This window comes from Penaeus vannamei, chromosome 30 (genome assembly GCF_042767895.1).
Source record: "Penaeus vannamei isolate JL-2024 chromosome 30, ASM4276789v1, whole genome shotgun sequence".
Classification (NCBI taxonomy): Eukaryota; Metazoa; Arthropoda; class Malacostraca; order Decapoda; family Penaeidae; genus Penaeus; species Penaeus vannamei.
Window position 1 is genome coordinate 9,534,606 of NC_091578.1, and position 15,000 is coordinate 9,549,605.

General features: G+C 32.5%; 2 protein-coding genes across 2 annotated transcripts in view; both read right to left on the reverse strand.

Moving 5' to 3' along the window:
• Positions 1 to 1,626: 1,626 nt before the first annotated feature.
• On the reverse strand, positions 1,627 to 9,046 carry Wsck (tyrosine-protein kinase Wsck). The gene is made up of 4 exons (XM_027371464.2): positions 8,934 to 9,046; positions 4,234 to 5,667; positions 3,493 to 3,792; positions 1,627 to 3,302 (listed from the first exon to the last, which is right to left on the reverse strand). The coding sequence occupies exons 2-4, from the start codon at positions 5,665 to 5,667 to the stop codon at positions 2,757 to 2,759; spliced, it is 2,280 nt and encodes a 759-aa protein (XP_027227265.1). The 5' UTR covers positions 8,934 to 9,046; the 3' UTR covers positions 1,627 to 2,756.
• A 5,725-nt stretch (positions 9,047 to 14,771) lies between these two features.
• CDase (neutral ceramidase) overlaps positions 14,772 to 15,000 on the reverse strand; it is a gene marked incomplete at its 5' end in the record, with an annotated part of 13,555 nt that continues 13,326 nt past the window's right edge. Inside the window, 1 exon segment of the mRNA XM_070142963.1 lies at positions 14,772 to 15,000. This exon segment is cut by the window's right edge and continues 193 nt beyond it.

A 15,000-nucleotide genomic window follows, 5' to 3' on the forward strand; every position in this document is an offset into this window, starting at 1 on the left:
CCTACATTTTTACCTTGCACAACCAAAGTTTACTGCCAAGAACTATGAATACAGAACCTATTCATAAGAATCTTTAGTCTGAACTTTACTATGTACCCACAAGTGGCTCTTGCCTTGGGCCTTGTGACCAGATCAGCACAAGCATATTGGTGTAATATAAATGGTCTACAGAGGCCTACAACACAAATCAGAGAGAGCGAAAAGAATCAAGATAATGTCATAAATGTACTTCAAATAAGAATAAAAACATAAAAACAATCAAAATGATGACAAAAACATAACAAAAATAATGACAAAAGGTAACACTAAAATGAACAAAGTGTTTAAAATATTTAACAAGGACATTAACAACACTGTACCTCATTCATAAGAAATGCCAGTAGCTGCCCATACTGTCTTTTCTATATAAAAAGTCAACAGAAAAAAATGTAAGTGGCTCCTGATACTGTCTTTACATATAAAGCCAACAGAAAAAAGAAACATAAAATATGAACAGGTACCATATCACGGGGGACTTGAAATCCTAGACACTGGATATCAAGCATTCTTAATATCCTTGATGTCCTTTTCCTGAGGTTCATAGATAAGCTGAATGTTCAGTGTTGATAAATATTACTGTACAAAATATCTGGAAACATTATCCACAAACAGAAATACAGAAATATTAACTCTGAATTTACATACTGATGATCACCACTAGAACATCACCTTATCAATATTTTTTTTTCTTTTAATTTTTGCTAACATATTTAGACACTAGGCTGCTACAAAGAACAATATTGTGGTTTGTTTGTTAAAGTGCATATGAGCAACCACAAGCATTGTCAGAAAGGCTGCAGTTATGCAATTTGTTTTCTGCTCTGTAAGTTTTCTTCATCTTCTCTTTAATCTTTCTCTTCTTTTGCACAAACAATAATCACTAGCATAGCAAGTACACACGTCTGTCCATAGCTTGCCATCTCTGTTGTTTGTGGCAATTTAGTCCAAAAAACAGCGACAGGAACATTTGCCAGCCATAAACCTCAGCCACAGATATCAAATGACCAATACCAAGGATTTCAAGCACCATGTGATAATCCCTCACAACTTCAACATTCTGATCTACAAACTGCTTATAGCATCCAAATCTTATAACTAAAGAAAACTCTTTGATAGAAAAACCAGGCCTGGCTGTACAGAGAACAATGCATTATTTACAACTGCATTTACAGTTGGATGTGTCAAAGATTAATATACTGATTGGATGATTTTCATAGGGCAAATTAAATAGTTCTTACTTTTCAGGATGTATATGTACATTCCTGTAAATATGCCTGCTAATTCCCAGCCCTACACTGTTTGCTGCTCTAAAGCTTACACATTTGCAATGTTCATGTTAAGAGTGATTCTGAAATTTCACCTTAGCTTATATTGCAAGTGTGTAAACCATGATATAAATTACTCTAATGATACTGATTTATAAATGAATGCAACGATCATGCATTCACAAACATTTTTAAAACTTTTTTTCCTTTTTTGATATTTCAAATACTTCTATACACCCTTTTACATTTACTCCAGCTTGTTTTTAACTGTGCCATGGAATCATGAAAAAAGTGAAAAGCCTGGCTACCAAAGAGGATAAAACTGATTTCATACTTTAATTATCATCTATGGAGGGCTAAGTACAAAAACTGCTGCCAACTGGTGACATAAGGAATGTATCACAAACACTAGTTACATCACGAAATATTCAACACAGTGCACTCTCTATGATCCATGAATCAACAATGACCACTTAAGTAACAATTGCACAATCGCTTTTTATTCTCAAAAACCCTAGCATGTTTTTAAGTTTGCTTAAGATGCTGAACTTTGTAATTTGGTTCCATATGATAGTCATTTGCTATAATGGATATCATACAATATTTTGCAAAGATAACTGATTACATTTTATTGTAATTTTATGAAACTAATTAAGTAACAAATATAAAAAAAAATATATACAATATCTGCTATTATGCTTTAGTCCCATAAGCCTATCATTCATAGCGAGTCTTCTCATTATCTAGAAGTTACTACGTTCCTATAGGCTGTAACCTGAAAAATAAGTACCAAGTCATTTCTCTTTAACCTAGGAACTTTTAAGTATCTAACAGGATTTTAAAAACTTTTGGCACACTCTTCAGCAGACACTTCTGACAACTCTTTATCACATTAACTGGACATTTTTTACATTAACCTTCAAACTAAAAATAAAATTACTCCTTCAATAAAAAGAAACCAGAGAGTGCACTGTAATTAATTTGCAATCTGCTCCTCATTTTGCATTCTTAATTATCACCAAGCAAAAAGTTTTCAATCTATAAAAAAGAAAGAAAAAAAAAGCCTAAACATTCCTAGGAAAATGCTAAAAGCATTTATTGTGCTGCTAAATATCAAGAGAATCTTGAGCAATATAAACAAGAATCTGGTTTATATCTAGTGGAATGGACTGGAGATCATAGTTTATCAATTTCGTTAGTTATTTCTAAAAAACAAACATTAATTTTCAAAATTTGTGCTTTGAAAAACATGTGCATAACAATACTGCTTAATTGGCACACGTATCAATTAATTGGCCACAAGAATTCTGAACAACATTAATTTATCTAATCCCTAGAAATCAGCCACATGTTCAAGGATGTGAGTTCTGGCAAGACAGATGTTTGCTCACAGAGATTTGCTCATTTATGAATGGATGACAGTTATACCATTGAAGGAAGTATGTCATGGTCCTAATCAATAAATTCAAGATGGGGGGCATAATGCTCATACTGGAATGATGGATACAATGAGAAGAGAAGATGTGGTGTAACATCATCATTGAGTAGGCTTTGTAGGTTACCCTCCAGCTCTTGGAAAGTAGGTCGCTCATCACGGTCCATCTGCCAGCAATTCAGCATCAATTGATAGAGCTCATCACCAACATACTGAGGCTGTGGCAGTCGCAGGCCTCGCATAACCCTGCCAGGAACCTCATCAGTCTTTACATCGGCATAGGGCGTTCCCCCCAGTGTGGCCACTTCCCACATCAAGCAACCGAAAGACCAAACATCACTTTTAGGAACAGACACCTTGGACCGGAGTGTTTCCTCAGCGTGCCAACGTTTATACTCAGGTACATACAAGTCATTGTGATAGTGGAGGAGTCCAAACCCAGTGACCTTTGGGCGTATGCTATCTATCAACACAACATTCCTAGCACAGAGCTGACCATGGGTAACCTTTAGTGAGGCAAGATGATTCATGCCTCGTGCAACACCAAGGAGGATTTCAAGAGCCTGTAAAATATGAAATATAGATAACAGTAATAGTAATAATGATGATAAATCTAGTAAAGATATCACGATTAATATATTGACAATAACATACACTCCCATAAATAAAATTCAATAACCATGAGCCAATAACAACTTAGCAAATTTAAAAAATATCAAAACCAAAATGCATAGAACAGGAAAATATATTTACCTGTCCCTCTGGAAGTGTGGAAAACCTGCGATTTTTCTCAGCATACACTGGGTAGTGCTGAACAGCTCGACTTCCAACAAGGTGTGATTTGAGCGTTGAAGTTTCATATTCAAAGGCCACAGAAATAACATTAAACTCCTCCATGAGACCAACAAGGGAGATGATATGTGGGTTCTTGCTGATGCGCACATGGGCATCAAACTCCCGGAGCATCTGGGTCTTTGAGTTCTTGTCCAAGTTGTCATCCGCTATTCTGTGAACTAACACATTTGCCTGGTTTCCCTTGTTAACCACAATACCCTGTAAAATGCAAAGAATGAGCTTTTCTGCATATGTACAGATATTCACGAAACAGCTTATCATGTAGTCCTTTCGAAATAAAGGACAAAATAATGCCTGTCATACAAGTGAAACTATAAATTATATTTGCTTTCTAAAGGTGAGGCTAAGATGTACCTGAAATAGTATATTGGTAAGATTGGTTGAATGCTTTGTAGCACTGCTGTATTTCAAATAATCATCACAATCCTGTCAGTTAAGAAATCTTCACTACGTTAGTCTTTTATCACTTAACATCAACTTACAAGTATATCTTAACCTTAGTAAAAAAAAAAGTGTACATTACACTATCATATTCTGTAATATCAAACACATAAGAACTGAGCTGAGAAAATACTGACACTGATAAGTCTAGCTAAATACTAAGCATAAAATACAAGTATTTACAAGTTCTTTACTCACCTTTCTTACATCCCCAAACTTGCCAGTCCCAATATCCCCAACGATGTTAAGCCCTTGATGGGGAATAATCCAAACTCGTTCCTTCAGCTGGCGATAATGGTCAAGTGTTGGAGCTTCCTCGTCCACGTAGTGCGCACCCACTGAATAACCATTCTCACAGTCTTCATTGGGCTCCTGTTCATGGACAGCCAACTCCTGGTTCTCTGCCGACCGCATCCGATTTTTCTTCACCACAACCCTCAAAACTACATACAAGATAATGGAAGCCACAAGGAGGAACCCACACAAACCAATTGCAATTGACAACCCTAACACAGTCTTTTGGCTCCTGGCTAACTGCTCATTTGTTTGAGTTATCATCTTGGTTTCCATGGTATCACTTTCATAATCAAAGACCGTGCTTTCATGCTGCTCGTGATTAGACATAGAATAAGCAGCCTTTGTTTCATTTATGGTGCTCAAGACTCCAAGTAAAATGTGGTAATCAATATCTGGTTTTAGTGGTGCATTGTAATACTTCCCATACATCTTTCTGTCTCCAACTTTGAAGGTTCTCATAAAATTATCAGAAGAAAATTCAGCTGTAATATAGAATGGTATGCTGTTATTCATAGCCGAGTAGTAATCTGTTAGCAAATGAGGCTGAAGTTGTACATGAACAGTTTCATCCACTACCACTACTTGGTAGGCAGATATTGGACCATTTGTTGGTGGTACTGACTGCAGCTCAACAGTTCTTGTTGAGGAGGTCTGGCTTATTATCTGAGGCATTGGGGGAGTTTCTGGCTTTCCCACTTTAGTCCACATTTCCAGAGACTTGGGATAGCCAAGGCCTGATTCAGACACAGCTCTCACTTCAACTAGATACTTGGTGCCAGGTTGGACTTCACGCAGCCAAGCAGTTTTGATAAGAGGAGAAAATTCCCACTGCAGTGATCTGGGAGGGTCATTTTCACTATATGTATACACTGGAGCTGCACTAACACGGTAGTGTAGAATATCCGACAGGCCTCCTTTTGGTGGCTCCCAGTTTATATGTAAGCTAGTGGATTCACTGTCAACTTGTGTAAGAGATTTGGGAGCACTTAAAATACCCTTGCCAGCCTCATAAATGCTCATGGCTCCTGGCCCACCACATATTTGAGTTGCATTTGCTGAACAAGGAGAAGTACACTGGTTTATTGTAGTACCGTGTATTCCATCACCACAATAACAGCTTTTTGCCTCAAACAATGCTGCATATCGCATAAATTTCTTTTGACATTCTTCAACACATGCATCCACGCTGGTGCCACTTATTTCAGCAGGAGCCCGAAACATATTATCACGACTCTTTTCATCCCCAGTAAAGCAGCCTACAGGATACAAGTCCTCGGCTGCTGAGATTAAACAGCAGAAAGCCAGAGCTGCTGCCAGGTAGAACACCGCACCCATCTGGAAAGGGAAGAAAGATTTGATTCTATAATCACAAGAGAATGAATGTAATACTGTTAGGTTGATTTTGTGGAGAACAGAGGGAGAAAGAGCTGGAGGTGGAGGTGGAGGAAGAAGTAGGAGGTGGAGGAAGAAGTAGGAGGAGGTGGAGGAAGAAGTAGGAGGTGGAGGAAGAAGTAGGACTAGGAGGAGGAAGAAGTAGGAGGAGGTGGAGGAAGAAGTAGGAGGAGGTGGAGGAAGAAGTAGGAGGAGGTGGAAGAAGAAGTAGGAGGAGGTGGAGGAAGAAGTAGGAGGTGGAGGAAGAAGTAGGAGGAGGAGGAAGAAGTAGGAGGAGGAGGAAGAAGTAGGAGGAGGTGGTGGAGGAGGAGGAGGAGGAGGAAGAGGAGGAAGAGGAGGAAGAGGGGGAAGAGGAGGAAGAGGAGGTAGAGGGAGAAGGAAGAGACAAAGGAAAATGAAAATTATGAAATGCAGGAGCAGAAGCAAGAGGAAGAAAAGGAGGATAATCATCATCCTCATCATTATCCTTATTAGCAACAATAATAATAATGATGATAATGACCATAACTAAGATTAAAATGATAATGATAAAGATGATGACAATGACGGTGGTGGTGATGGTGATAGCAATAACATTAATAATACCAACAATAATATCAATCATAATCATTCATATTACAATAACATTCATAATAACTACAACAATAATAATAACATGAATGATGATAACAACAATCAATTAATTAGTAATAATAATAAAATATAATGATAATAATAATAATAATGATAATAATAATATTAACAACAACAACAACAATAATAATAATAACAACAATAAATATAATAACAACAAAAAATAATAACAACAATAACAGTAACAATAATAATAATAATAATAATAATAATAATAATAATAATAACAAAAAAACAACAACAAAACAACAATAGTAATATAACAATAACAATAACAATAAAAACAACAACAATAATAATAATAGTAATAAAATAATAATAATGATAACAATAATAAAATAATTACAACAACAATAATAATAATAATAATAATAATAATAATAACAATAACAATAATGATAATAATAAAATACTAGTACTACTAGTACTGCTACTACTACTACTACTACTAATAATAATAATAATAATAATAATAACAATAATAATAATAAAATAATAATAATAATAAAATAATAATATTAATAATGAAATAATAACAATAATAACAACTACAACGATAATAATATAATGATAATAAAAAAAATAATAATAATAATAATAAAAATAATAATAATAAAAATAATAATAATAACTTATAACAACACAAACTATTACCATTATAATTATTACAATCACTATCATTATCATTACTATTATCATTAATATTATTATTAATATTGTTATATTATTACTATTACTTTTACAATAGTGTCAATATTATCATTATCAATATTATCACTATTATCACCATCATTATTGTTATTATCCTTTTTATCATTTTCATCATCATCACTATTATCATTAATATTATTATCATTATCCTTTATATTATTATTATCATTATCATCATAAATGATAATAATAATAATAATAATAATAATAACAATAATAATGATAATGTTAATAATAACAACAACAACAACAACAACAACAACAACAACAACAACAACAATAATGATAATCATTATAATAATAACAATAATAATAATAATTATTATTATTATTATTATTATAATATCAATAATAATAACAACAACAATAACAATATCAATAATAATGTTAATAATAATATCAATAATAATGTTAATAATATTGATATAAAAAAACAATAATAACAATAACAATAATAGTAATAATAACAATTACCATCATAACAACAACAATAGTAGTAAGTTGTAGTAAGTAGTAGTAGTAAGAAGACGTAGTAAGAAGATGAAGAAGTAGTATTGATAATAGTAGTATTAGCATCAGCAGCAGCAGCAGTAGTAGTAGTAAGTAGTAGTACACTGCCATTGAGTAAAGCACAGATATATACATCTACTAACTTTCTTTCTTGCTATGTACACTTAAAACAAGCCCTAACTTGCTTTACTTTTTATACTGAGATCTAAAAAGGCACTGTGATAATATCTGTGAAATTAGTATTATCTTGCCTGAGTATAGAATTAGAAGGTAAGTCCATGTTTGAGATCCCCGACAACATACTCTGAGTTCTACCCTGGATTGTGACACAAGTTTGGAATATTATGTCAAACTTGTACACAGAAAATGGTTCTCATATTTTGCAATATACATATATCTTGTGCATTCTAGTTAATCCAGTCAATGCCTCTTCCTTCACAAAGAAATAAAAAAAATAAATCATATCTAAAAATAGTGTACATCAAAATAATCCCAAAAAGGGTAATTTTACGGAATACCTTCATATAATTGATTGCAATGTCTTTGGTATGGAGGAATTTCTCTCACTCTACTAATCAAATATATTTTAATAATGCTGTGGAACTCCGCAGTACTAACAATCTTGGCCCAATAGCAGAGCACCAGGGAAATTATGAGGCAAATTATGAATAATATAGAGAGAACTGGTCAAGCCCCTCATCCTAAACAACAAAGAATCCATCATGTGTGCATGGAAGGAGAGAGTGTAGGCCAGACCGCTTCTGGCAATCCTGCATGTCCGTCTTCCATTGTGGGGGTTGGTAAGTGGCACCTCCCTGAGAAGGGGGTTGAATGGGGCACATTCCCCTGCATTAGACACTATAGTGACTGATTCTGTGTATTATTCATAACTAACCCCATTTCACTGGTATCTTTCATGCCCTCCTCTGTTACTGGAGCTAAGATTGTCGCTAATGGGGGGGAGGGGTCCCAAGGCCTAATCCTAATATATTTGGATGGTAGAGAGTGTCAACAAACGAGATATTCAGACAAATAAGTGTAATAAGTACATAAATAGGCCTACATCCTAATACACACCATGCCACCACTGAACCACTTCACCAAAGGAAGCTAAGTTATAAAACACAGGAAAGTCAAAAACTTACGACAAACTCAACCTGACGTGACAATTTATTACCAAAATTTCCAAAACAAAGAATCAAGAGGAAGTTATGAGTCACCTGTTCAACTGACTGCAATTCTAAGTAGCAATGTTTACGTCCAAGTATCATATCATATCCCCATTTTCCTTCTCAAAACTACCCGTTAAAAAATAACTGTATTGTAAGAAAATGTTCTCCAATTGTCAAATTTACCTTTGTGGCGTTTAAAGCATCTCAGAGAACCTCCATGAGCGTGGGAAAATATTCCCAAAATACAAAACAACCACACCTGTCTCGTCCAAACACTCACTCTTACCAACTGTTCCGAATTTTCAGGAATTATTATGTTCCTAATGATCTTATTGCTCTTTATGACAATTTGAATAGATGTGCTATCTTGGTCATGTATTTGGTGGTAATAGCTAGATTTAATCATGATTTGTATGACTTTGATTATTTTCGGATGGTTGGTTCAATAATGGCGCGAATATTTAAAATTCGGTCAACTTTGACCGAGTTTTGTAATTTCCTTTTTCTTTAAAACAGTATTGTGATCATAAATCTCATTAATTGTTATCATGTCATTTTTATACGTTTCTCCGTAAAATAGGTATAGTTTCTTTTCTCGTTCTTGTACCTACGAATTTTAGCCTAAAACTGTTGAAATAAGTAAATGTATACACATGTTTGCACACACACGAACACATACATATGCACACACACACACACACACACACACACACACACACACACACACACACACACACACACACACACACACACACACACACACACACACACACACACACATATATATATATGTATATATATATATATATATATATATATATATATATATATATATGTGTGTGTGTGTGTGTGTGTGTGTGTGTGTGTGTGTGTGTGTGTGTGTGTGTGTGTGTGTGTGTGTGTGTGTATGTGTGTGTGTGTGTATGTGTGTGTGTGTATGTATATACATATACAAATACATAAGTATATAAATAAATAAATACACACACTCATACATACGCACACACACACACACATACATACACACACACACACACACACACACACACACACACACACACACACACACAGTGTGTGTGTGCGTGTGTGTGTGTATGTGTGTATATGTGTTTGTCTGTGTATCCGAGAAAAATACATATTCAGGGGTATCTTTTGCAAATCCACTGAAATCAGGGTCTTCGGAAGCACACTAAGTATCCCCAGAAGACCGATCATTTCAGAGAGACTGGTCCCGCCAACCAATGTCCTGTTGTTCATATCTAATATACCATTTCGACATTTGCCACAATGGACACTGCTCATTATAAGACTTACTTTTTACTGATGATAGTCATAATAATGATGATAATGATATAATGATAATCATAATGTTAATAATGCTAATGATAATAAGAATGCTAATGGTAATAATAGTGATAATAATGACATTATAATAATGATAGTGATAGAATGATTGGTAATGATTGGTAATTATTATTATCATTATTATTACCATCATCATTATCATTGCTGTTGTACCCATCACTGCCATTATATCAGTTTTTTTGTCATCATCATCTATAACCTTATCAATATTATTATTTTCATTACTATTATTTCCACTATCATTACAATTTGTATTAATAAAATCTGTATCTTTATTATTACCATTATCACCATGTTTATTACTCTCATTATAATTGCTATTATCTTCATTTCCCTTACTATCATTATTAGCATCATCATCATTACCATCATTATCATTATTAATATTATCATTATCATTATTGCTATCATGATCACTATTATTGCTATCGTTATTACTTTTATTGTTATCATTATCATTATTTTCATTATTATCATTATCATCACTGTTGCTGTCATTATCATTATCATAATTATTATTGTTATTGTTACTATTATCATTACTATTATCATCAACATTCTATTGCCAATATCACCATTGTTATTATAATTATTATTATCTACCATTATTGTTACTGTTATTATCATTGTTATCATTATATTACTATTATCATCATTTTATCATTATATTATCAACACTATTATCATTATATTATTATATTACCAACATTATTATCGATATTATCATTATTATTATCATCATTATCAGTGTTTTTAATGTCGAGATCGATAGTGTATTTTTATTCTTAAGGGCATATCAATATAGCAAAATCATATATTAGAATAAATTGAACAATTTATGAAAATTATCTGTAAATGGCTGGTTTGTTGAAATATTCACAATTCAATGGGAGGAAGGGTGTTAGCAGGGATATCACCACCGTTTTTCAGACAAGTCCTAGCTCTCATCTGGCAGACATGTGTGTTCAGTGCCAGGTGTTAGAAATCTTGTTTTACCCGGAAATTGAAGGATGTAATGCTGGATTGTTGAATTAATATAAATTTGAATCCATATGCTTTGGGCTGTGATAATCTAGACAGGTGCTGGAATTCCTGTTCATAAAGAGAGAGAGGTTAAAGAAAATTCATGTGGAGAACAGCCATGAATCCCCCAGCCAAATGTCTAGATTTTGTTTATTTATTTTATTTATTTATTTATTTATTTATTTTTTTTTTTTTTCTTTTTGAGGCGTGGATAGAACGATCGAATTAGTCGGAGACAATTCCGATTGTGCCAAGGAATGAATTGGGAAAGGAACAATAGATGAAACGAAAGGGTAGGAAGGAAGAATCTTGAGAAATTGAAGGGAAGGACTGATCACTTGTTCGCCCAAGGTAGTAAGGGGAAATACAGGGGAGTTGGGAGGGAGGTTGGTCCCTTCTTTTGTTTTTGTTTTATTTATCTTAATGTTTATTATTGATTTATAAATAGTAGGCAAAGAGAGAGTATAGAGTTAACCTTGGAATTTAATTCAGTAGAAGAGAATAATCCTTGTTATTCTTTTTATTACTACGATTTGCTTTGTAATATGCCACCTATATATTCTTATATGATTATAAGATGAAAATAATTGGTTAAAACTTTCCATGATGCTATACCTTTGGCCCTCAATCAACAGAGGAATAAACCCGTCACCCCATGATCCTTAAGACTGTTAAGTCGTGCTACTCACAGTAAAATTAGGTGTCAAAATAGTGTTTTTTCGGGGTTTCCTTAGAAACCAAAACTCCGGGTGGTGGCGGTGATACCGAAGTATTATTATCGTCATTTGTTTAAGAATTGATCTTGACAAATCGGCAGTATGATTTGGTAAGAATATTTTTCATTTTTTGATATATGTCTTTTACCATTGAATTGTTATTATCGCTATTATCATTAGCATCATTAGCATTATATCATTAACATATTCACCATTTGCAGTATCACTATTATTATCAATATTATTATCATTGTTATCATTTTCATCAATGTTATAATCTATTCTAGTATCATTGTTATTATGATTATCATTGTTATTGTCATTATTATTATCTTTATTCTTATTGTTATCAGTATCATTCCAATTATCATCATTGTTATTATTATTATTATCATCATTATTATTGTCATAATTATTGCTGCTATTGTTACTATTATCATTATAATCATTCTTATCATCACTATCATCATTAATATTATTAGCGTTGATATTACCAATATAATAGCATTTATCATTGTATCATTAATAGCATTATCATTATTATTATTGCGATATTATATCTGTTATCATAATTTATTATTATCATTTATCATTATCATCATTATTGCTGTTTTCATTATGATCATGATCATTAGTATCATTATCATTAATTATGGTTTAATACTTATTAAATTATTGTCACTGCTATTATCACAAGCATAGCTGAATTAAATTTCCCAGTTTATTTCTATTACTATTAATGTTATTATTACTATTGTTATTATTATTATCATCATCATTATTTTCACCATTATTGCCACTATTATCATAATCATAGCTCTATTATTTATCATCATTGTTTTTATCATTATCAATATTGTTGTTATTATTGTTATTATTATTTGGGTTGTTGTTACTTTTGTTATTGTTATTCATATTATCGTTGTTGTTATATTTTTAAATTATCACCATTATCATTCTTCTTATTATTTTTATTATATCATCATTACCATTGTTATCATCGCCATTACCATTACTATCGTTAACATTACTAATATTGCAAATGCAACATTATCATCATATTCATTATCCTTTTGACTGTCCAGGATGCCACGTCCTTTGTTGTTTTGTTAAGGTCAGCACCGGGAAATTCCCCAGACGCAGCCAAGTCACATCACGATATATTGCACATCCTTACTTGCATGTGCGCATTTCGGCTGCTTTTTGTTTGTTTATGTTTACGTTTTATGTTTATGTTTTATTCTATGCCGTATTTTGAAGCGAACAACAAACCATAATCGATTTATCAGATCGTTTGCCAGAATTAAAGTTTAACTGAGGACACCAAAGAAAGACGATTTATCTTTTTATGATTATAGTTTCCATTGTGTTTGGTGTATTATTACCTCGTGAAAGACCCTTGGTTAGTTTTAAGCAAGGTTGAGTGGTCATGGTTATTTTCATTTTCGATTTCCAAAGAAATCCAAAATGTATATTTTCCTCGGTGACTCTTATCACAGGCATATTACATTTATCTTTTTTTTTCCATTTTGTAAACTATGCAAGGAGTGTCCTGATACAATATTGTATTCGTTTCTAAGGGGGTGAAATCTGTGTGTAGTTGAATAACATATATCTATATGTGCATATATAAGTATGTGCGTGTATATACATGTAAATAATAGATATACATATACACACACATACACACACATGTATATATAAGTGTGTGTGTGTGTGTGTGTGTGTGTGAATATATATATATATATATATATATATATATATATATATATATATATATATATATGTGTGTGTGTGTGTGTGTGTGTGTGTGTGTGTGTGTGTGTGTGTGTGTGTGTGTGTGTGTGTGTGTGTGTGTGTGTGTGAATATATATATATATATATATATATATATATATATATATATATATATATATATATATGTGTGTGTGTGTGTGTGTGTGTGTGTGTGTGTGTGTGTGTGTGTGTGTGTGTGTGTGTGTGTGTGTGTATGTGCACATATGCATATACACACAGACATATACATACATATGAGTGTATGCGTGTGTCTACTGTATATATGAATAAATTTATCTATACATACATATATATGTATATATATATATATATATATATATATATACATACATACATACATACATACATATATATATATATATATATATATATATATATATATATATATATATATATATATATATATGTACATACTCGCATACATACTTGCATGTGTGTGGGTGTGTGAATATATGTATATGTATGTATATATGTATGTATACATGTGTATAGATATGTATATTTATTTATATATGTGAATATGTATAATTATATATATATGTATATATTATATATATGAATATATATAGATAGATAGATGTATATGTATGTATGTGATTATATGTATATATATATATATATATATATATATATATATATATATATATATATGTGTGTGTGTGTGTGTGTGTGTGTGTGTGTGTGTGTGTGTGATATATATGTGTGTGTGTGTGTGTGTGTGTGTGTGTGTGTGTGTGTGTGTGTGTGTGTGTGTGTGTGTGTGTGTGTGTGTGTGTGTGTGTGTGTGTGTGTGTGTGTGTGTGTGTGTGTGTGTGTGTGTGTGTGTGTGTGTGTGTGTGTGTGTGTGTGTGTGTGTGTGTGTGTGTGTGTGTCTAACCTTCACCTCATTATTTCGGTTAAATATTTCTGAGAACGGAAAGCCTGAGGACGCAACTGGCTTTATATAAATTTTTATAGACGAAACCTAATTAGATGTTTGATTTGCATTTGGCCATTTTTCGAAAAAAATATCTTGCTTCTAGCGTTCGTTTGTTTCTGATATTTCTTTTCCTGTCTTGTCTTTGTTCCTTTTATTTATAGTTTTCTTGTGAGATGATTTTATATATAATAAAAAACAAAAGAAAATATAAAGCTTTATTTGGAATATATGGCACAACTAATGACTTCAGCATCTAGGCAAATAAATGTTTTGTTTTTTATTCTTCGTTATATCCGTATTTATGTCTTTGGAAAGAAAAATCATACAGATAATTACCTAGAATGCTCTTAAGTATGACTTGTAAATTCCCTGGAAAAAAGGATACTGGCATTCACGATAAAGTTTCCCCGGAGACACACATCCTGATCTC

Bases quoted from the DNA above. Each gene is read 5' to 3' on its own strand.
- Wsck (XM_027371464.2), bottom strand. From the start codon at position 5,667: ATGGGTGCGGTGTTCTACCTGGCAGCAGCTCTGGCTTTCTGCTGTTTA. The intron at 3,793-4,233 runs GTGAGTAAAGAA...TGCATTTTACAG, and splicing joins AGTTTGGGGATGTAAGAAAG to GGTATTGTGGTTAACAAGGG. The intron at 3,303-3,492 runs GTAAATATATTT...CATATTTTACAG, and splicing joins CCACACTTCCAGAGGGACAG to GCTCTTGAAATCCTCCTTGG.